Below are 23,900 nucleotides of genomic sequence, written 5' to 3'. Positions count from 1 at the left end.
TAAAGTGGTATCAACACTTCACGTGATTTTGATTCTATCCCTCTGTTAATGCAGCCTAGCACAGTGTTGGCTTTTTTTGGCAGCTGCAGCACACTGCTGGCTCATATTTAAGTGACTGTCCACTAGGACTCCAAGATCTCTCTCACAGTTACTACTATTGAGCAAGGTACCACCTATACTATACCTATACATTTGGTTTTTCCTGCCTAAATGCAGAACCTTGCCTTTTTCACCATTGAATTTCATTTTGTTAGATAGTGCCCAGTGTTCGAGTCTGTCCAGATCCTCCTGTATCTTAAGCCTGTCTTCTGGAGTGTTGGCTATTCCTGCCAGCTTGGTGTCGTCTGCAGATTTGATGAGTTCCCCATCTATCCCCTTGTCCAAATCACTGATGAAGATGTTGAAGAGCACTGGGCCCAGAACAGAGCCCTGTGGCACACCACTACACACTTCCCTCCATGTCAGTCAATAAAGGTATTATAGAAAGGGTGGCCAATTTTACAAACAAATAAATCAACAAATAGAATTCATTCTCTCCCTCCCCCAGCCATTTCTCTTACCAAAGAGTTCAATTGTTATCCATGCATCATGGAATCAGCAGAAAGCTAAACTGAAATAAGCCGTCCTGACCGCCAATCCTTGCCCTGTTTTCTATTGTCTCTGTTCTAAGCATTCAGCAGATTTCACACTTTTTCAAGTTGCTCTTGAACAATGTCAGGCAAGGGACGAAATATCTACAAAGTGATACAGCTAAAGAAAATTTAAATTTATCATACTTATAGGCTGGGGATAAGAGGAAGACATGTTAAGAGCAAAACTGAGTTTATGCTGTTAGGGGCAAGCAGAGATATGCCCTTAACCACCCCAAGTAAGGTCATGGTGATATCACTTGCAAACGAAAATGTTAGAAAAACATTTTGCACTCGTACACTTACTTTTGTGTAAAAGTACATTTCTCAGGAGTCTACAAAAAGAGATTGCAACTGCTCAATTTTCAAAACATAAGAGTTGTTACCTATCTTATTACATTCCTGCAGAGAAACCTCTGCTTATCTGTGTCCAGTAGAGGGCACCATTCCCCACCAGAATTAGAATTGGAAGAGAACTTAGTGATCGTATTGTTCTATTAAATTCACCACTATATTACACACTGCATGAAATCTTCAGGAAAAGCATAGTTTCCCCTTTTTTCAGTCATTTTAACATAAAATGTTTACATGCTAAACATGTATTCAGTAAAAGCGGTCATTCAGCATAATGTGAAATTTTGGGGTGAGGAGAATCATTTTTTCAGCACAAATGTCTAATAATATTGTTTACTCCAATACATTGCAAAAGAAAAAAAAACTGACAGTTGTTTTCCAGAGAAATGAAAATAGTATAAAGTCCTGTTTTTGTTAAATAATCTATTGGCATCCACTTGATGGCCAAATGAGCTTTAGGATTTAGTTATGGTCTTGGAAATGCATTTATATTTATTGGAAATATTGGAGATACACACACACACACACACACACTACCAGATAAGGCTAAGTGAACCCACCAGGATTAACCAAACCTAATAGAGAACAATGGGCATTTATGGGGGAGGGGAAATCAAAATATGAATTTTGATTCATATGAATCGGCACATAAAAAATTGTTTGCAGAAATTGGGATGTCTAATGAAAAGAACGATTAGGGGTGACATGATAGCAGTGTTCCAATATTTGAATGGCTGCCACAAGGAAGGAGTCAAGCTATTCTCCAAAGCACCTGAAGGTAGGCAAGAAGCAGTGGAAGGAAACTGATCATGGAGAGAAGGCAAGTAAAATGCAGTAGGAATGGGGAGTGTATGTGCTTCAACATAAGAGAGTCAAGACTGAATAGAGACTGAATTCAAAGTCAGTATGAAAAAAGTACAGTAGTTAGAGTCAGAAAGAATGAATGAGAATGATTGCAAAATTAATATACGAAGGAAAAGTGAATGAGTCAAAAGGATAGGGAGGAAACCATACTTGAATGGAGCAAGTTCCTAAAAAAAAAAAAAGATCTAATCTAAAGAAAGGGTAAAATACTATATGAAATGACATATGGACAAAGAGTAACTAAAAAAAATACAGTGAATGGTGTCTCATTTCTTAACTCCTCTTTTCATCAAGAACTTTGCACTTAGCTTTTAAAACAGCAAGATTTTGCTTCTGGCTTTACTTATAAAAAAAAAGTCTAGAAGTCAGAAGTGACCGTGCCTGAATTGCAGTGGTTGATTTTGCCAGTTGATTTCCTTCAGTTGGGCAGCACAGAGCTAAAGCATATATCAATGAATTGGATTTAATCCTGAAGTAATCCACATCTATTTCAGAAAGCGGGTGAAAATGAATTTTTCATCAGCATTAAGAGCTGTATATACATCTGGAAGACATAAATTATTGTATTTGGCTATTAACAAAGGGTCACAAGCCAACCCTTTAATTATTTTAAAATAATTTTGAAGTTAGCAATTTATTTGTTCCCACATCAGAATTAAATTTGGCAGTGCAAAAATGTAAGATAGGACTAGAATCCTTGGTCAACGTAGATATAACACAAATTTGAAACTCAAATATATGTTAGTAACTGATTCCTTTTCAATTTAGTTGGAAACTGTAGTGGGTTTGCAACATGTGAAAATATGGCTAATCAAGTTCCCTTATGCTATCAAATTATACATTAAGGTGTCGTTGGATTATGGATGTACTTCCAGATCGATTACCAAAATACTTTGAAAATGTAATCCCCATTTACATTATGTTCAGCATTTTTGTGATTTGTTTTACATAACTTTTCATGACACTGAAAGTGCAAGGATGCCATCCCAAAATAGGGAATTGGTCCGCTGCTTGGTTAACCAAAGTGCACCTTCCTCTTTTTTCAGAGTAATTTATTTGTTAGAGTCTCAAATGTCCAGTCTGTGCCACAAACGCATGAAAGCAGCTCTTAACTTTATTCGACCAAAATCATGTGAGATAAATTGGATTAAGAACGTAACAATCTTAAATTAGTTACATAATCTGCAGTGAAGGTTCTTTCTTTAAAAAAATGTACGACCTAACTGACTAGGCTCATACTATCAGGAAGATTTTCAGAATTAAAAGAATGGTACTGAAACATCAGTAAAAAATAAAGTGGGAGATTATATCGCAGGAAGATATTTTCACTTTCCCTCTGCCTTCTGCCCACATTACACTTACTGAGAGATTATCTTGACCCCATCAACATTCAATGCTAAGAATAATTAAGTAGAGCTGCATATGTCTTAACACATGGACATGAAAAAATGGAAGCTTTTCAGTGGATGGATGAAATGATTCTGGGTTGGTACATTAAACTCTGGGGGGCAGAGGGGAAAGCAGCATTTTATTATTTCTGGGCATCAGTTACTAATGGCAGGTAATTTGCAACATGTCAGCAACTTCACAGAGGTACGATCAAATGGGAAAGCAATCTCTTCCTACATTTCCATAGAAAAAGAAAAGGGAAAGAGGTAGCAAATGTCAGCAGCACAAAATATTCACACTTAAAATTGGCAGCACTTTAGGAAAATGGAGGTAGTTTAGACACATAAAGGCTTAACTATAGGAGACTGGTTATAAAACTGGGAAGCTGGTACAGGTTCATACGGCCCATCAAGAGCCCTTTTAATATCTGTGGCTGCAGACAACACGGAGTAGATAAGCATTTAAAAATAAAAATTACTTGAATTGACCAGCAACATAATTGAACAATATATGTAAGAGATATAGACCACCACAGCAATGTCAATCAGAGCTATGAGTGGAGCATCCTTCCAGGTAATTTGTGAATACATTTCCCAATAGATGATTGGTGCTTAGCTCTTTACCTGGCAATTCCACTTCAACCGAGCAGAATACGCAAATCAGCCAAGAAAGAGTAAGGCAAAATTCATGAGAAACAGAAACCATTCAAGATTAACCATCAATCACCGCTACCTGATGAAAATTGAAATATGGCGCAAACTACCATCACTCTCTTTCTGGGTGGAAATGAGTTTGAACCTGCCTTGAATGAGGAATACTGGAGAAACATAATCCATTTGATCCCATCTGTTCCAGCAAGCAAGATAAGAGGTATCATGACCATGAAACTACTGAAATTATATTTGCTATAGTCTGGAAACAGTGAGAAATAAAATAAAGGCAAGTGGAATATTTATTTTTATTTATTTATTAAATGCTTATGTTGCCCATCTCACCGATACAGTGATTATGGGAGGTTTACAAAAAATAAAAAGATAAATATAAAAACAATTACAATTTTTAAAAGCTATATAAAAAACTAGAAGATGGATGGCATGGGGGTAAGATCTTCTTGACCATTCAACCATATGGGCCCCAAGACAACCAGCAAAATCAGGTTTAAATACCTCTGAAAGGCCAAATGGCAGAGGCAAATTGGGGCAAGACGGTTCCTCAAATATGACAGGAATGTGTGCTATATCTCTGATATTTTGGGGAACTACTAGATCGATGTGATTATACTTACAACTTTTAGATAAATGGACTGGCTAACATGAATTTGAAACCTGAGTTAATCAGGTTTATCTCCATCAAATTAGTAATCCAGTACAGAACTATCAGTAACAGCAGGGAAATTTTGAGGTTATAACATTCTATAGACTTATTTGAGTACTACACATTTTTTTTAGTTTTTATTGTAATGCAGGTCAAAGTTTATTATGATGGACCCATATGTGTCAGAAAGCTTGGGTCACATTTCAGTGATAATGACTTTTTCAACTGAGACAAAGCTCATGATGTGCCAACTACAGATGGCAATAAAGGGCTTTTTGAAACACAGTGCCAATGATGAGATGCCTGCCATACATGACAGCAACTGAACTTCCTTGAAGTATTGACCCATCATCCACATACACTTGAGTGATTTTAGGTTTGTCAGAAAGGATATTTTTGACAAGAAGAACCTGGAAGAAATCAAACAGAAATCAATTAGCTAGTCTCTTGCATAAAACTTTGGCTAATGAGAATCCTGCTAGAACTTCCCATTCTTCTATGCGTCCTGTTTAAAAAATAATTAAGGAACACCAAAAGACTAAATAAATAAAATAAAAATAAAAATGTTTTATATACATGCTTTACTAGAATGACTTACAGAAATAATAACTTAGTTTCAAAACATCTGTTGTGATCTCTTACTTCACTGTAAAAAGAGGTTTTCATGTTTCTCATCTATGTTTCATGATGTTAATCCTCGACTTATGACTGAAATTGAGCCTGCAATTTTGTAAGTCATAATGGTCATACAGTGGGTCACTAAATGACTGCTTTATAATCTTTTTTCGTGGCACTTGTTAAACAGATGTGGCCGTCATTAAGCAAACCCATTGTTTGCTATGGGGCATTTTTTGCTAGAAACTCAAAGTAAATGCTGGTTTGTGGCAAAAATGTTCTTAACACTATTTGAGTTCCTGATTTCTGGTAATGTCTGATATATATATATCATCCATAGTATTTCAATAAAGGAAACTTGCAACTCTTATGAAATGTTTCTTGTTCTATTTAAAGGAATATTTTTTTCTTTTTAAAATAACCTGCAGATTATTTGAATCAATGTAGTTGTTAAGTTAGTAACATGGTTATTAAATGAATCTTCCCCATTGACTTTGCTTGTTTGAAGATCACAAAAGTGGATTAAATGATCCTGGGACATTGCAACCATCATAAATATGCTAACTGTCTGAATTTTGATCACGTGATATAGGGATACTGCAAAGTTTGAAAAATGGTTATAAACCACTCTTTTCAGTGATGTAACTTTGAACAGTCACTAAGATGAACTGTTGTAAGTCGAGGACTACCTATATTCACCCTGGTTGAAAGATTATTATATAGTTATAAAGTGCTTTGTCAAAATAATCCTTACTAACTTACCTCTGAGCCAGGAGGATTCTTTGGATCATAAGAAAGGAGTTTTGCAGCATTGGGATGACATCCTAACCAAAGGTCTCCAGTAGTACGGTCAACTGATATGTTGTCAGGGATAGTGTCCAATTTCAGGACCTACAATGAACAAAAATAAAATTATGTCCCTTCGGCTACAAAGAAAATACAAGACATTTGCTGCAATTAAGCAGAACCACATTTCATTAGGAGCCCATAACAAAAGTCTGCTTACATATCTGTATTAGCCTTAGGCAGCTGTTTCTGTTCCTAAGCCAGACTTCTGAGCCATGAAGCTCATGGAAAAGACACCAGCAGCTCATGGTATCAAATCTAATCTCAGTTTCCTTCAACACAGGCCAAGGCTCTTAGTATTATCTAGAGAATCAAATGTTCCCTATCTCTGATATAGCTCTATAATTTCGGCTTTGATTGCTAAAACTTTTCATAAATACTTTCAGTCCCAGTATGAAGAGTAATGGAAAATCATCGAAAACAATATATTATCTTTAGTCAAAGCAACCAAGACAATATATTACATATGAGTCTTGTGTATTATTACATAATCCCAACCTATTGTTCTAATTGCTACACTTACTTGTTGGGAAATTAATATTTCAAGCGAAAGGGACACGCCTATTTCTTTGACACATTTGTTTACTACCTACATTACATTTCTAAGTGATTTATAAGAAAACCTAAAGATATATGAGACCATTTGGACACAATACAAACCAAATAAATTACAACAATTTGAGTGGCTAAAGAATCAAACATATTTTCAGGACCTGCTTAAAGACCATCAAAGGAATTGGTGTTTCTAACACATACAAAGTGTTCAGATGTGATAATAGCAAAACCTTAACCCCCGAGCTTCTGTCAAGTGGATATTTCCAGATTTATTTAAATGTTTTTTCACCCTGCCCATGAGAAATAGTGATATGCAAAAGGACCTCTCAAGTAGCTCATGACCAAGCCACTAACAGCTTAATCAATCTCATTTAGCACTAAGCCTAGAAATAAACTGAAATTGAATTGTACTTTAGTATGGGTTTCCATAGCTACTTTAAAAACAGTGCAATGCATTTTGAACCAAATGAAGTTACTGGATTGCACATCAAGCTAATCCTACATAAGGTGTAATGCGATAGTCAAGACTAGGAGGTCAGCTTTCTGAAAGAGAATTCTCAAAGATAATATAACTGATTTGTCAGCCAAAGTAGATAAAAGTTTTAGTACCGATTCCATTTGAAGTAACTTCTTCCCTCTGAAGTAACTCTAACTTGGTTATATATGAGCACAGAATAGTGTCTGCTGGCCAGGTTTTTTCTTTTAAGCAGTCTTTTCCTATGCAGAATATTAATATGAGCCAAACTTTGGGTATTTAAGACAATGCATTTTTCTCTACTCCAACTAATATTAGTGTTCAGAATTTTATCCATTTTTTTTCCTTATTCTAATACCATCTTCCTGTAGTTCTAGATAACAACATAGGCTTTCAGGAAATATCTATCCTTCCTAACTGGCCCTGACTGATAACTCGTTCTAGTCCTAAAGGCCCAATTCTATTAGTGAAACTAAGTTACCAGTATTAACATCCCATTGACATATGTCATAAACCTACCAAACACCAACAGTAATAATTCATTAGAATTAACAGAAGATACATATTCACAGAAATATATAAGATAGCAGAGCGCTTAAGTTAAAAATATATATTCAAGATCTAACTTTTGTTTCAAATATAAGAATAACTGAATAAGTCTTTGATTTATACCAAAGAGAACTAAACTTACCTTCACAGGAGATAAATTCATATTAGCCATCCTTTGAAAGACATGGATGCTATGATCCAAAATATCAGCAACATAGACAAACCTTGAAATGACATATTGTTACTTTTATTTGTCAAAATAAATAAACTATTTGTCCTTATTTCTATCTCCCCTTTCCCAGAGTATATGGAAAAAAATAATCAATTAAAAAGAATCTGATAAAACAATCAGCTATAAAACCATTTGGTATAAAGGGGCTGGAAGGGCTGATGGGGTTGAGAAGAGCCTTTTCCAATTTGGCCCCTGCTCAGTGGAATGTTGTATTATTGGATTACGGTAGGAAAATTGTACTTCTATTTTTAGTGAATTCTTATCACAAGATCTTTTAAAGTGGTTCTTAAAACAAATTTTATTTCATTAATGCCACTCTTTTCTTTTGAGGAAGTCTTTCCTAACTTGATCATGTTGACTCAAGATTGTTATTGTTGTTAGTTGCGAAGTCGTGTCCGACCCATCACGACCCTATGGACAACGTTCCTCCAGGCTTTCCTGTCCTCTACCATCTTCTGGAGTCCATTTAAGCTCACGCCTACTGCTTCAGTGACTCCATCCAGTCACCTCATTCTCTGTCATCCCCTTCTTCTATTGCCCTCAATCTTTCCCAGCATTAGGCTCTTCTCCAGTGAGTCCTTCCTTCTCATTAGGTGGCCAAAGTATTTGAGTTTTAGCTTCAGGATCTGGCCTTCTAAAGAGCAGTCAGGGTTGATCTCCTCTAGGACTGACTGGTTTGATCGCCTTGCAGTCCAAGGGACTCGCAGGAGTCTTCTCCAGCACCAGAGTTCAAAGGCCTCAATTCTTTGACTCAAGATTACAGAGGTTGTAATTCAATATATTTAGATGGCTACAAGTTACACTACATTAGGAAAACCATCCAACTATATTTCTGGTCTTTTCCTCAAAACAGCAATTTTTTATAAGAGATTAGTTTTGAGGAACAAAATATATTATTGCCTTAGTTTAACTAACCTAAACCACAACAGATAGCATTACCTCGTCAACTTTTACTCATCTTAATAAAGTTAAGCAGGATCCCAGACTAAAGCCTTGGAGTGATTAAAAACTAGAAAGATGAGGGGAAAAACCACAGAATGTGTAAAGGGTGTGTCATTTACTTATTGCTGACAATAAAACAGTGATGTGCCAATATGATTGTTAGAAGGCAACACAGATTACAGTTTTTTTAAGCTTACCCCACCTCAATTACATTATGTATTTTCAAACCCAATGTTGAAAGCCTAATGTCATAAAGAACTAAATTAAGTTAAAAAAGAAACTTACTTCCCATCTGGTGAAATATTAATGCCATTGGCACTGTAAAATCCTGATGCTACTTCTTTAACTTTCTTTGGGCTATAGTATATAACATTTGTCCAGCTCAAACCACAAAACATCTCCAAATATATATAGATAGTCTGCGATCGGAAATAATGGTCATTGGTGGCATAGAAATTCTCAGGGCCCACAGCAAGAACATCGTTGACACTATGACAAAAATGAAAAATATAAAACATAACATTATACCACTGACGTTGCATTAGTTTTAAGTTTTAAGTTTTTTGCATTAGTTTTAAATTTTAAGTTTTTTTAATTGGGGTTTTATATTTTTTAGGGATTAAATTTAATTCTTTTTAATTGTTTTTAATTTTTGTATCAATGTTTTAATTACCCTGTAAACCGCCCTGAGTCCTTCGGGAAAGGGCGGTATATAAATCCAATAAAATAAATAATTAAATAAAATAAATTAGTTGCTTTCTAAAAAATTTTATGAAATTTGTAAAATTGCACCCAAACTATTTTGTGCTCTAAAAACAGACCTTAAGAACACAGATCTGTTTGATAGGCTCTGTCTGACTTTGTGGTCTGCAGAAAAATTATTTAAGAGTAAATAATGTTACGAAAGATAAGCCCCAAACTATTTTGTGCTCTAAACATCCATTGAGTGTCCAAATGAATATATTCCCCCAAATCCTAAAGGTGAAATTGACTATGAAGAAAACATTGTCCTCTGTTATAATTTCTGTCTCTTTGAGGATGGTGGTAGAATGTAACATAAAGGATATGAAACTTGACAACATTCAGTAGGGCAGGCATGTTGTGAATATTTCCACAATGGCCTCGAATCTTAGCTTCTCACTTTTTATTGGGCAATTAGTTTTCTGCCCTGGCCTATTCAGCATCATTTGGAAGTTTTACGTATGCTTATCTTCTGTAACACTACATATTCCTAAGCAATTGATTTCTACAATATGTAATTTGCTTTAGATTCACATTGCAGCAAATAAGGAATCAATTTGATTTTTACTTTACCTTACAATATTTATCAGTTCTACAAACTTTTTATTTTTTGACTTTCTATGCACCTTATTGAAATGTACTAGCATTAAAATCACACTGTATTGAATACCTTTTATTTTCATAGCCTTGAAAACCTGACTCTTCACACAGTCTGTTGGTGAGAGATTGAAATCTCACTTTATCAATATTTCCATCTTTTATCTTTTTTTATGTTTTAGCAATTTTATTGAAATTTGTTTGATTGCTATGAGCCGTCATGAGTCATCGAAAATTGGGATATGTACAAGCTTAATTATTAATTATGATAATAATGCTAAGTACAGAATCAAGAATTTCTTGGATATATACTGTACAATCATATTGCCAAAGACAGGTACAGCCTAAGATTGGGCTAGCTTAGCAGATCCTTATATCCTGAGCTCTCCCCTTCCAAAATTCTTCTCTTGTATTTCTGGCTCCAAGCACGGAGACATATGAAGCTAGAAAGCTAATAGGCTTAGTTAGTTCCATTCTCCGCATAAAGGCAGTAATCTTCAGCATCTCCAGTTGCATTTCAGCAGCTCAAATGGAGAGTCCTTACGGTTCCATCTGACCTGTGGGCTAGAGATTCCATTGTGGAAAGTTGTCTAGACTCATTCTAGTTCTGATAATGCCACCTTTTTCCATTTCTGCCTCCTAATTTTTAATTAAAAAGTGCGCAGACATAGTTAAGACAAGAATGATTTCACAAAGTTAGGCATATACTGTATGAAGAAGTAAGATATGCAATATGGGTTAAGCTAGATTTAGCTAAGCTTCTTTTTCTTTTGTTTATATCGTTTAATTTCCTTGGCTTAGTTTTTTTTTAACTAGTATTTACCTTGAAACAGAAAAGCATGATGCATTTATCTATTTCACGTCACCTCATCATTTCATATTCCTTTCAATCCTCTTTTCCATTTACCCTATCCCTTTCCAATTACAAACACAAACCTAATATATATATATATATTTATAATATACCTTGTTAGGAGCTCGTGTGTGACAGTTCTTAAGTACAGCAAATATTTTTCATCCTGAAAAAATTTAAATATCTCCACAGCTGACCTGCCTTCTGGATGATTTACCACATAGAGATATATGCTTTCATCTAGAGAAAATGAATATTTGAGCAACATTAATGCAAGTTACAATAACATAAATGCATAGTTTTCTAAGTATTCATGTAACAAGCTAAAGTAACTGTCAGCGTTTCATTAGATATAATTTCTTTTTTCTTATGCTGCTCTAAATCTCTTCTACCCTTTATATTACTGACCGTAGACCACCAAAAATGTTAAAAATACCCTTATTTTTTTCCTGAAATATGCACAACATATCACCAGGCATATCACAATTCTTTTCTAAGTTTCTGGTTGTAACCCATTACAGTCATAAGTTTAGGCATCTATCTGGCTGGATCTGACGTTATAATACTTTGGTGGCAATTTTTAAGTGAATCACTGCAGTAATTAAGCAAATCTGTGGTGGTTAAGCAAATGCTGCAGTTGTAAATGCAAACTTATGCTTCTGAACGACTTTTTTTTTGGCTAGGAACCGGAAAAAAACTTGCGAATCACAGTCACATGACCATAGGGCATATTATAAAGACAAATCGATTGCCAAGTATTCAAAATGCAGTCATATGACATGAGAGTGGGGTGGCAGGACATTTAACCATGGCCAGAAGTGCATTATGGGCCATAAAGCACTTGTTCCAGTTCCATCTTAATTTCAAACAGTTGTTAAGCAACTGTTCGCAAGCTGAGGACTATCTGTAGCAGATATATGCAATGAGAAATATTTTGCCCATACTTTTGGCAAACCCAAAATCATGATTATCAACCAAGGCTATCTCTAATCAACTTAATCAACTCAAGCTGGAAAGTTAATATGAAGAAAATTAGAGCCATGCAATATCTTTGCTTACTCTTGTCCATATAAAAACTGATCCCATGAGGATTAAAAGAATCCAGATCAAATCCACCTTCAATCCTCAATTCAACTGGATGAGGAGTTTCTGCGTTTAGATCCATCAGTAAGATTTGTCCTCCTTTATGAGGTTCAAAGGTTTTCAAACCAGGATATTTCAGACCCTTAAAATTGAAGTGAAAGAATTTTTATCCAATGACAATCAATATTCTATCAAAATTGCTGAGACTAATGATTTCCCATGTGTTTTGACAGCTTTTATCTGAAGCACAGCAAAAATGAATGCAAAGTCCAGAGGCATTTTGCAATAGCTCAGTTGATATTGCTCTTTCCCAGGTAGTCTAATTACAAATATAGGACATGTTCTGGTAACCTTATCTTTAGGTTACTGTAATGTAATCAAACTTAGCAAAATAATTGTTTTCCCTGGATTTTCTTAATTCAGAACAGTGCTCAATTTTCCCCAAATCCATCTTGATTGCTATGATTTCCTGGAGTATAACATACAATATGACACCAATTCATATTTTCTGACTTATTTATCATTATTAATACTCATACAATCTCTTCCACTAGACCACACCTTTTTCATTCAGGAATATGTTTCTCCTTAATTTCTTAGGCATACAAATATTTTAATGCATTTATTTCATTCACTTGTTCATGTCCATTACCTATTATCCTCTTACGTTACAGTTTTCTATATGACAACCATTGTTATCAAAACTGCCAATTACCAAAGCCTTAATCAACTGAGACTTTCACATAATCTAAAAGAAAGTGATCCCTAAATTATTAGCCACAAGTATATTTATATCACATGCAGCAAACTTTGAAAAATGTTAGTAATGAGACAGTTTTGACACATTCTGGCTAGTGCAAAGTGCAATCAAAGCCAATTTTGCTCCAAGTTGCTCCCATTATTTATACAAGCTAGGATATCTACAGACTATTGTACTTTATTTTTCTATTCTCTAGCTCTTCGTTATTCTTACAAATTTATAATTTATTTTTATTATTATTTTACCTTTTTTCATCATATTGGGAGTGTATAGAAAGAAAAAAACAGGCTCAAGGTTGACTCAGCCTTCCATCCTTCCGAGGTAGGTAAAATGAGGACCCAGATTGTTGGTGGCAATTAAGCTGACTTTGTAATAATGCCGCTTGGGGGTGTGTGTGAAAGCCCTAATAAGCAGGCATATACATAGAATGAAGGCTACTGCTAAGCTTGTAAGCCGCCCTGAGTCTTCGGAGAAGGGCGGGATATAAATGGGATTAAAAAAAAATGATCCACACAGAATGATCATAGTTGCTGAAAATGTGGGTAAATGAAATTCCAGTATTCCTACAGAATTCCTTTAGTGTCTAATAATCTACTTCCATATAGTGCACCAAATAAATGCTGCATTTATTTGCCCCAATAGACTATTTTGCCACTGCAGCTGGTGCTAAGAGTGGAACACTCCATGAATGATTTGCAGGGCTGACTAATTTGAAGCTTCCAAAACTCTGGGAATTCCTTCCACCAAAGGAATTTGATGCTATCATTTTTAACAGAATAACAGTGTTGGAAGGAACCTTGGAGGTCTTCTAGTCTAACTTCCTGTTCAAGCAGGAAACTCTATACCATCTCAGAAAAAAAGATATAGAGAAATAAACAAAATAAAATAATAAAATAAAATTCAGCTGTGGCCTCCTCCTATATATTTATCTTGGCTCCACCTATTGCTTAGAATTCAGCCCCCTGTGTCATCCAAGTTAAGCGCAGAGAGGCAACCCAAGGAACCTGATGATTATCAGAAAATTGAATGATTTAACCCATTCTGATAAGTTAATCCATAATGTGTACAACTTTTTACATATGAGGAATAGGGGGAAATCAAGAACAACAATGACAGCTTACAGAGCTGATGAAAGCCAACCCATTAGGAAGTACATCAATATCCTCTGCACCATTGTCTGCAAATAAAAAAAGAGTGTTTATTAGTGACATTCAAATGAAGTCCTAACACAGAGGAGAATATAGTTCCAGGTAGTCCACAAAGGAGCCCAAATTTTATGTTGCTAAGTGAGACAGTTGTTAAGTGAGTTTACCCCATTTTATGACCACTGTTGCCACAGTTAAGTGAATCACTGCAGTTGTTAAGTTACTAACATGACTGTTAAGTGAATCTCTCTTCCCCATTGACTTTGCTTATCAGAAAGGCGCAAAAGGTGGATCACATGATCCCATGACACTGCAATTGTCATAAATATGAAACAATTGCCAAGCATCTGAATTTTGATCACATGACCATGAGGATGCTGCAAGGTTCGTAAGTGTGAAAAATTGTCATAAGTCATTTTTTTCTGTGCCGTTGTAACTTTGAATGGTCACTAAATGAATTGTTGTAAGTTGAGAACTAGCTTTACTGAAACCAGAGCAGTCAATGACTGCCACTGTCTGACAATAGACTAAATGCCACTTCTACTTCTATTTCACACAATTTTTCCTTTACTGTCTCCCTCACAAAGTTGTTACTGCAAGACATCCTCTGTGTAAGACATTATAGGAGAGATGGATCATTAGGTTGCGCAATAAGCAGCCTTACAGCCAAATCGATACAATAGTCCATTTAAAGATATCTTAGAGCCGGACCTTGGACTGACATCCATTTGAGAATGATAAACCAGGTGTTGCCTCACTTCTAGGAATCATTAAAATCTGAGTGGATGGAGAACAGATTCAAAGATGCTTGTACACAATATTCCCTCCAATTCCTCCATTTTGAAGGTAGCTATTCACTCCTGCCAACCCCAGAAGACTGAGATTATGCATAAAGCTGTCAATAGACAGCCAATGGATTGAAGTAAAAACACAACTCAGTGTCCTGCCTTCTGAACTATTCCGACTCCTGGAATAACAAGTATCTCATCATATCTGCTCTATGCAGGAAGTAGGGGAAAAATTGTAGGTCCTATTCCATTCCACGCTATATGCATGTGTTTATCTTTGCTCAGTAAAATATTTATTAACTATATAGATACTGATAGTGCTTTGAATTATTAATGATCCCTGAGGAACTAAATTATCATTTTAATGTAGTTTGGTGTCCTTCACTTGTAACTGTGGCCAAGCCTGGATGGGCTTGCTGACCCATTTTTGTTTTTTCATGGCATCTCTTTGTTGTTGCTAAAGCCATATGCCAGCAATTAAGCATTTTAATAACAAGTAGTTAAATATACAGAAGTGGAAAACTCTTCCAGAAGAATACTTACATCTTCCAATCAGCCAATTAAAGCAGCTGATTTTGTCATCTTTTCAGGAATATCTCAGCCTCCTTTCCCACCCCACTTATTCCTCTGCTGCAAGAAAAACTTCACTCTTTTGAAAAGTGTGATTGTTATCTGCAGTTAGAGAACAAACTACCCAGGTAAGTTCCCTTATCTGCAATCAAAGGATGCAAAAATTCTGTTGCTATGGAGATCCTGCAGAATAAGCAAAGGCCACAAGAAACGTTGACTCTGTTTAATCTTTGTCTGGGAAGGATACATCTTCTGAAGCCCTGCTTCATCTTTCTAGGGTGGGGCTTGTTTTGCATTGTTATCTGAAGGCCACAGAAGTCATTTATTCTGCACAGGCATTTTTCCCCTTTTTGGTTTTGTGTTCTGCAATGCCCAACTAAAGAAGCCATACAAGGTATATGATCATGCATGGGTAGTAAGCTTTCAATTTCTACTAAAAGCATGGCAAGTCAAATGTTTAACAATAGCTCAGTTTTACTATTAGTAAGAACAACTGCAGGTAATTCTTGACTTATGACCATTTGTTTAATAATTGTTCTAATTCATCACAATGCCAAAGAAAGTGACTTACCACGAGTCCTTGCACTTATGACCAGCATCCACAGTCACATGACACCAGTACATTGTAATTGTTTTAAATACCTGCCAGTTGCCAAGCACCTGAATTTTTTGATTTGGTGTATTACAGTGTAATTACATGTGTAATTACATGTGACCACCATTTGTAATTACATGTGTAATTACATGTGACCACCATTTAGGACCTTTCCATGAAGCTTCCAGGCAGCAAAGTCAATGGGAAGCTGAATTCACTTAAGAAATGTGTAATTCACTTAATGACCACAGCAAAAAGTTGTAAAATCAGGTGTGACTCACTTAACAAGTGCATCAGTTAAATGACAGAAGTTCCAGTCCCAGTTATGGTCCTAAGACAAGGAGTACCTATACTTTATATAAGACACAGGCTGCTGTTTACCAGAGCAGCAGTGGCTGACACAGTCCATTTCCATATTTCCAACCCCTGAAGTGCCATACAAGCACTGATTTAAACAATATTAACCCAGAAAGTGGTTTGCTGAATGTTAGTTTAGTGTTATAAACATAGTTGAACATTTAGTTGGCCTGATTTGTGTATAACTCCTCGCTTAGCATCATGTTCAAACTGAAAATTGATTTCAGAGAACTGGCTTCAAATCTACAGTCAGCCAGAAAGCTCATAGAGGGACTCTATGCTTTGATTGATTTTTCACATGAGGAAATATTAGTGGGGTGGGTGTGTTTCCCCTGCATTTTACTCTTTTCTCTGTACAGAAATCTTTGATTAAAAATATAGTAAACATCTAACTGTATAGAAAGCAAAGCAACTATGTGCTTTACTCAGCAAATATATGACCAGCTATTGATGAGTTGTCAAAGTTTCCTGAAGATATGCACAATTATTCTGCATAAGTAACAACGAAGATGCCACAGATTTACCAATTCCTGGTATAAGTTCACAGTTAGGAAGGCGCTTTGGAACCAGTTCTCGGGTGGCAAACAGCCTCTGCCTGCAAGGAAAAGTGGTAAACATGCCAATATGCTCAATAAAATGGACAAATAAAATTGCACAATGCACCACACAGCAAATGGAAAACTACTTTTACTTGAGATTGGCTATATTAATGACAGAATCTTGCAAGTTTTGTGCTGTACCTTCTTTTCCTTATAGTTCAGTGGTTTAGGGAAGTGTTTGCTTGAATCACTTCAAGCAGAGGGTTATAACTAGATTCCTCCCAATTTGGAATAAGCCTCAGCTCTGCTTCCTCCTTCTTATATGGGAAAAAAACAAAGTAATCTTATGCATGTAATTCTATTTGTTAAATTGAAATCAAACAAATTAAAACATTCAGAATTAAAGAAAAAATCAGACAGAAAGTTCAGTAATGCTCCACCTTGTATATGACTAACCAAATAATATGAAAGGGGGGGAAAGCATGAAAGCTTTTAGTATTAGTATTAACATTACAAAATTAAAACCATTGGAATTCTCAATACAAGTGAATAGTTTATTTTGTTCATCTTGTGCTGGGGCTCCCTCCTGTGGCAAAAACAAAATTTTTTTAAAAGAGTTTAAAAAAAAGATCTGATGCTTTTTAAAATGAATTTGAAAGTTAATTTCAGCCAAATCAAAACAGTTAAACAATATGTTGTCTGATTGGAAACAAATTATTTTTTTCCTAATGATTCCTTTTATCTCTCAGCAACACAACAACATTACATTTTTTTGGTTTTTTAAAAATAGACTATACTTTTGCTCCCTCCTACCCTTAAATATGTAATATTTGTAGTACAGTGGTGTATTAAACAGAAAACTACATTTGGAGATGGGAGAAAAGTAAATATTTTTTTTTATTTTTTTTATTTTAATTCCATTTATATCCCGCCCTTCTCCGAAGACTCAGGGCGGCTTACAAACTTAGCAATAATATACTTATCAAGCACTTCAAGTTCGATATTTTTCAGGGCATTCAGCTGGGGAAGTATCAAGATTGCATTTAGCTTCGGAAATATTTGGCTCCTTTCCTTTATATATTTGTCACCAATCAACAGAGTGGAATGTTTTATTTGTTTTCATACAACACAAGCTGGAAGGAAAACTTTTTTACTGTCAATTCCAAGTTTGGCTTTTGGGAGGGAAGTGCACAAACAGAATCTCACAATTATATGATGCTGTATCTGGGGGACATAAAATTGCAAGCAACTGACATCTCAATCCTGAGTTGTCACTGAATCTGTAATTGAAGAAATGCTCCATCAGAAATGGCAGCCTTGTGCCTGAAGACGCACTCCTGTTCCCAGGGGAAGGAATGCCTGACTTGGCGTCTCTTCCAGATCCTGGGATCTTGCTGTAGCTGCAAACCAGCATCATTAGAAAAAGGAATCCAAATTCTGGGAAATAGTTGAGGTTTTCAAAAATGATTAGCAAAGAAATATTGGAAAAATTTTAAGCATTATTTTCTTTGTGTGTGTGTGTGTGTGTGTGTGTGTGTGTGTGTTTGTAAAAGGCACACATGGAGGCAGGAGTCTGAAGAGGTAGGATAGGTAAAGGTAAAGTTTCCCCCGCACATGCGTGCTAGTCGTTTCCGACTCTAGGGGCCGGTGCTCATCTCCATTTCAAAGCCGAAGAGCCAGCGTTTGTCCGAGGACGTCTCCGTGGTCATGTGGCCGGCATGACTAGACACCAAAGGTGCACGGAACGCTGTTACCTTCCCACCGTAGTGGTCCCTATTTTTCTACTTGCATTTTTACATGCTTTCAAACAGCTAGGTGGGCAGAAGCTGGGACGAGTAACAGGCGCTCACTCTGTTACGCGGCACTCGGGATTCGACCTGCCAAACTGCCGACCTTCTGATCGACAAGCTCAGCATCCTAACCCACTGAGCCACCGCGTCCCTTAGAGGTAGGATAGGGCAGTCCATTTCTGGCTAGCAATGAGCACTACTAGGCTAACAGTTTTTCTATGATCAGCTACTAGTCAGAAAACCATTAGCTGGCAGCTCTTTGTGAGTCCAAGACCTCAGCAACTTTATAATGTTTTGACTTCAATTTCCAGAATTCCCTAGCCGGCATTAGCTGGGGAAATCTGGGAGCTAAAATCTATTTGTCTTAAGGTGGCTAAGGCATTGGGAAAAATTGCTAAACAATCATATTATCAGTTCTTTACTCATAGCATTCTGATATCTGAATATATCTGTCAGAACATCCCAGATCAATCTCAGAAGCATTTCAAATTGGATTCAAGGCTTTAGGAGACAGAAAGACTGGTTCTCCAAAAAAAGGTCTTACTGTTTTAAGCTATCTTTTTGTAAACAGTATTTACAAAACTTTAAACAGCAAAATAAAATCCTTTAAATACATAAAACTTAGGATGCTGTTTGTTGTTCAAGCATTAATATTAAATTACTACAGTGTGTTCTCTATAGATAAGAAACATTTTAAATGAAAGCTATAGCAGTCCTCTGTCTAATTAGCTGCTAATTAGCAGACTGATCTGCCCCTTAGAGTAGGGTAAAACAGCTTTTCCCCACTGGCTATCTTCTCTTATTTGTTAGACTAAATCTCCCATTATCCTCAGCCAAAATAACTATCTGGCCAGAAAAATTACCTGCTCTTCAGGTATAGTTGTACAATTAAAAACTGCACACCATTCGTTATTGTAAGCAAATAACAATTTGGGCCATAGGGCTTATGACAGCTGAAGCCCAACCCATGTAAAAAGTAAAGATAGTTAATGCCAGCTATTCCACTCTGATAAATGAAATGGTGCAAGGAGAACCACATATCAATAAACCACATCTGTAGCAGTCTCACATACTCAGGGTTGTGCTTGCATGTGAGTGGCTGCATGCTTCTTTTTCCTCATTTGATAGAAAATCTTGCTGATTTTGTAGCAAGGGATCAGACAGGATGGAAACAGAAATTACATTAGCAATTGCACTTTTCAATAATCAGGAATTTGGATGAACATGCATGCATTCAGCCTTCCTGACAAGATAGCAAGAATTTTAATAATTATTCCTTTATAAACTTGTACAAAACCTGTATAATATTGTATTAGTCATAAACAAAAACTTGTTAATTTCAGCTCATTTTTGCAAAGGCACAATATTCCTGCTTATTGGGAACAAAATTTTGAAACAGTCAACATAATCTGGTTAAAGTAGCAAACAGAGAAGTGCAGACAGGGAGCTCACCAAGAAATTGAAATAGACTGGTCCTTTCCATCAAATCCAGGGAAGAAATTGGGGGAAAAGAATACTTCAATTCTCAAAGGAAAAGCAAGATATAAATATAATTCTGAATTATGCAACTGAAAGCCACACCCTTGAGCTGGTTGCAGCAGGGATGAGATACTTTGAAATCACCTCTCAGAATTACCCAAGGAAGAAAAATTACAAAATTCACCCAGCATGAAGTCACTGTTGCTAAATAAAAAGTGCTCCTGTGCTGCTACTGTTTCCCTATCCCAATTCTTCAAAAGCAAACGGAAGACAATCCTTGATCTTCACTTCTGCCAAATTCAAAATGTGAAAAGCAATTACATAGGCATTCCCCACCCGAAGTGCTATAGAACAAAACTGTAGTGGTAAAAAAAAAAAATCATTCAGCTTCATACCCTATAAACATAAAATGATTTTTGTGCTTAGGCCCATCAACAGGAGCAGCTTCTACAACGGGATGCTGCAAGGGTGATGCAAGATTCCCTATAAATGGAAAAATGGACTCCAGACAGCCACAGCATTTCAAAGCAACACAGCTTTGTTATAGTTTCAAATAGAATATTGTAATGTATAAATTAATGTTGAGAAACTTTGATGATGGTTCCAGGTATAGGAAAGCCACTGCAATTAGAAGGCTGGATTAAAATGATGGATTGCCCATAACCAAATCCAAACTCACTGGACACCTTAGATATTTTTTTTCACTGATAAACTAACTACCCCACAAAATTGTGAGAATAAATAAGAACTCAGTGAAGGAAAGTACACCTGTCTTGCCATCCTGGAAGAAATACATGAGTAACCAGGGGGGGAAAAAGTGCTTGTTTATTCCAAGCCATTTGATGTATTAATAATTTCACAGGAAGCATTTCACCGCATTATTGTACAGACTTATCTTAACTTCTAAGTAAATAAGCACAGAAAACACATAACCAAGACACAGGAGGCATAGTATCGAACTCAATTGAATTTACCAGAGTATTCACCAGGCTGCAGCGCTAAAGACGAAAGACAAAACAAATTACACCCAATCGTATACCTACTCAAATCAAACGGGTGAAAATCGCCGAAATTTGCACGGTGGAGCACGCGGAGTCTAGATAAGTTCATATCGAAGCAAACCGGCTAAAACCGATGCTATACTTACCGAAACACTATGAGCCTCTCCACGAACAAGGCTCCAAAAACGACTAAGACTGTCATCAATAGCATCAGCCTCCTCATGGTTTAGCCTGACTTCGCTACCTACGAGACGACGACGACGACCCGCAAGTAAGCTCCAGGGAGAAATGTGATCCCGCGGCTCTCGTTTGGCTTGATGTTGAAGAACCAACTTCGGAGCGCCTCCCACAGCCAAGAGATCGCCTCGAAGGGGAAACACCCAAGCTCGTCGGTCTGCACTAATCACCACCCAAGTTGGCAGGGCGGAGGCGGGAACTAAAAAGTTTCCTAGATCCGCTGCGTTCTCCAAGGTAAGGTAAATATGAAGACCTTCTCGAATCACGATTGTCAGACTCTTGGCGACGATTTGAGACGCATTGACGCAGTTTTCTGAGAAACAACAGCTTCCCTCTATCTTCTACTGGGAGATATATATTTTTCCGATTTCCCAGTCTAGTGTGTGGCTCTAGGATTCACTTTTCACACACCAAATAATAAATCCAGAAGAAAATATATTTTATCATATGGTATGCAAGCTTTCCTAGAATGTGCTGTAACCTCGATGAGACAACTATTTTATCGATTGAGGTCAAGACAAGATGATCTCCCTGGCTCCCATGTACAGAGACAGCTAGGCTGGCAGCTGAAATGTCCCTCATGAAAATGATCATCCTTCTCTAACAACTGATTTTCTAGGATGCTGAAGTATTGCAATTACTGGGTCCTTTTTTTCTGGGCAGATGAGCACTTTTCAAAAGGAGGACTTAGCTGCAGCCATCTTATTCTCCAGATCAGGGGTGTCAAACTCAATTTCATTGAGGGCCGCATCAGCATTGCGGTTGCCCTCAGGGGGCTGGGTGGGTGTGGCCTGGGTGGGTGTGGCCTACTGGGTGGGCGTGGCCAGCTCTACATTGTTCGCATCAAGGGTGCCTATGGGGTCCTGGGCAGGAGTGGGACAGATCTGAGGGTCTCTGGCAGGAGGAGGGTCTCTGGGCCAGGGTCAAGGCAGTGGGGGCCGTTCCTTCACTGTTTCCAGGATGGTTTCGCGGGCCGCATGAAACCACTTCGCGGGCCGGATCTGGCCCCCGGGCTTTGTGTTTGACATGTCTGCTCCAGATCATAAAAAGGCCTTGGAATTTCAATGCTTAAGAATAGTGTTTGTGGAGTAACAACTTCCCATCTTGTTATTTTTAATTTAAGCAATCTTAAAAATTAATTTGGGAGTCAGGTATCATGCTGAGTGCTGAGGGAGGGGTTTGGCTGCTTTATTGGCTCTTTATTGTGGACCACATTTTAGGAGGTGCAAAAGAGTTCATTGCAGAGACCTAGCCTGAAACGGTCTTGCCCCATTTGCATCTAACCCCGGCATAAACTTTTTCCAACTGTCCCCCCATCACCTCATCCAGAAAATCTTGAATTGTGCTTAATTGTAGTTCCTCTATACAGGTAGTTGTCTACTTACAACCACAATTAAGCCCAAAATTTCTGTTACTAAGTATAATTGTTTTGTTCCATTTTACAACCTCTCTCCTCACAGTTGTTTAGTGAATCACTGCAATTAAGTTAGTAACCTGGTTGTTAAGTGACTCTGGCTTCTCCATTGACTTTGCGTGTCAGGAGGTGTTCTCATGATACCGGCACACTGCAACAGTCTTAAATATGAATCAGTTGCCAAACACTGAATTTTGATCACATATCCATAGAGATGCTGCAACAGTTGTGTTATGTTGCGGGTTCTTCGCGCAAGAAAGGAGATGGGGCAAGTGAGTTCAACAAAGCTCATGGTTTATTGCTTGCAGGATCTGAACTGGGAATTGGGCTGCAACTAGCAGCAATTTATAGCCTAGCCCAGGGTTAGGCAACCTCGGTTCTTTTATGACTCATGGACTTCAACTCCCAGAATTCCTTAGTCAGCTATGCTGACTCAGGAATTCTGGGAGTTGAAGTCCATGAGTCATAAAAGAGCCAAGGTTGCCTACCCCTGGCCTAGCCCCTAGGCGGCAGCCAATAGGTTTAAAGCAACCATTGCTGCCTAGGGACAGCCAATAGCTGCAATGGAGACTGGATTCTGGGTTGCTGGAGAGCCGTTAGCTGTTACAGCTAACCACATGGTATTACAATTGAGCCCAATACATAACACCCCTCCCCTCTTAGATCAGACAACATCAAAGCAATAGTTGGCCTTAATACAATTAACAAGACTTAACATCATAGCAACCTTAAATAAAAAAACAATACAAGTTACAAGTGTTAACATTATAGCATCTGAATGAATCTTTCATTGACAGCACACTAGACAGTTATCATAGCATCTGAATGAATAGGCTTTCATTGAGAGTACGCTAGACAATTAACATCATAACTCCAGTTTTCAGTACAGCAACGAGTTACAGTACAGACAACATTATAGTTCTTTATTTTACAATGTAATCAGCAAGATAAGAAGGAGGCTTCAGTGCCCTTGTGTAACGCCACAGAGTTCCAGTCACTTCGTGGTCTACCAGCTTACCCATTGTACCAGGTAGACCATTGTCCTTTGATGCACCTGAGTCAAAGGAATTAGATGCTCTCTGGCTGGCCTCTCCAGGTTGGCCCACCCCAGAGTCAGACTGATCAGCAGAGTAGGCACAACGGTTGTTGAAGTCTGGTTGGCTTGCTCCTTCAGGGGATCCATGTTG

The 23,900-nt window shown here is 37.2% G+C and overlaps 1 protein-coding gene across 1 annotated transcript; it reads right to left on the bottom strand.

Annotated features, from left to right (window-relative positions):
* Positions 1-4,187: 4,187 nt before the first annotated feature.
* Positions 4,188-21,373, bottom strand: LOC308678206 (serum paraoxonase/arylesterase 2-like). The gene is made up of 9 exons (XM_081345210.1): positions 21,209-21,373; positions 16,778-16,848; positions 13,920-13,975; positions 12,015-12,180; positions 11,069-11,195; positions 9,050-9,253; positions 7,733-7,814; positions 5,928-6,056; positions 4,188-4,960 (listed from the first exon to the last, which is right to left on the bottom strand). Exons 1-9 carry the CDS (start codon positions 21,283-21,285, stop codon positions 4,802-4,804), a joined length of 1,071 nt encoding a protein of 356 aa, XP_081201336.1. The 5' UTR covers positions 21,286-21,373; the 3' UTR covers positions 4,188-4,801.
* Between the last annotated feature and the right edge of the window lie 2,527 nt (positions 21,374-23,900).

This window comes from Vipera berus (assembly GCF_964194415.1).
Source record: "Vipera berus genome assembly, chromosome: Z".
Classification (NCBI taxonomy): Eukaryota; Metazoa; Chordata; class Lepidosauria; order Squamata; family Viperidae; genus Vipera; species Vipera berus.
Note: the sequence above shows the minus strand (reverse complement) of the source record. Positions and strands in the feature narration are given on the sequence as shown.

Excerpts from the sequence above, each read along its gene's own strand:
- LOC308678206 (XM_081345210.1), bottom strand. The coding sequence starts at position 21,285 with ATGAGGAGGCTGATGCTATTGATGACAGTCTTAGTCGTTTTTGGAGCC. Across the intron at positions 9,254-11,068 it reads ACACACGAGCTCCTAACAAG|TGTCAACGATGTTCTTGCTG; the intron begins GTATATTATAAA and ends TTTTTGTCATAG. Across the intron at positions 6,057-7,732 it reads TGAATTTATCTCCTGTGAAG|GTCCTGAAATTGGACACTAT; the intron begins GTAAGTTTAGTT and ends TGTTCATTGTAG.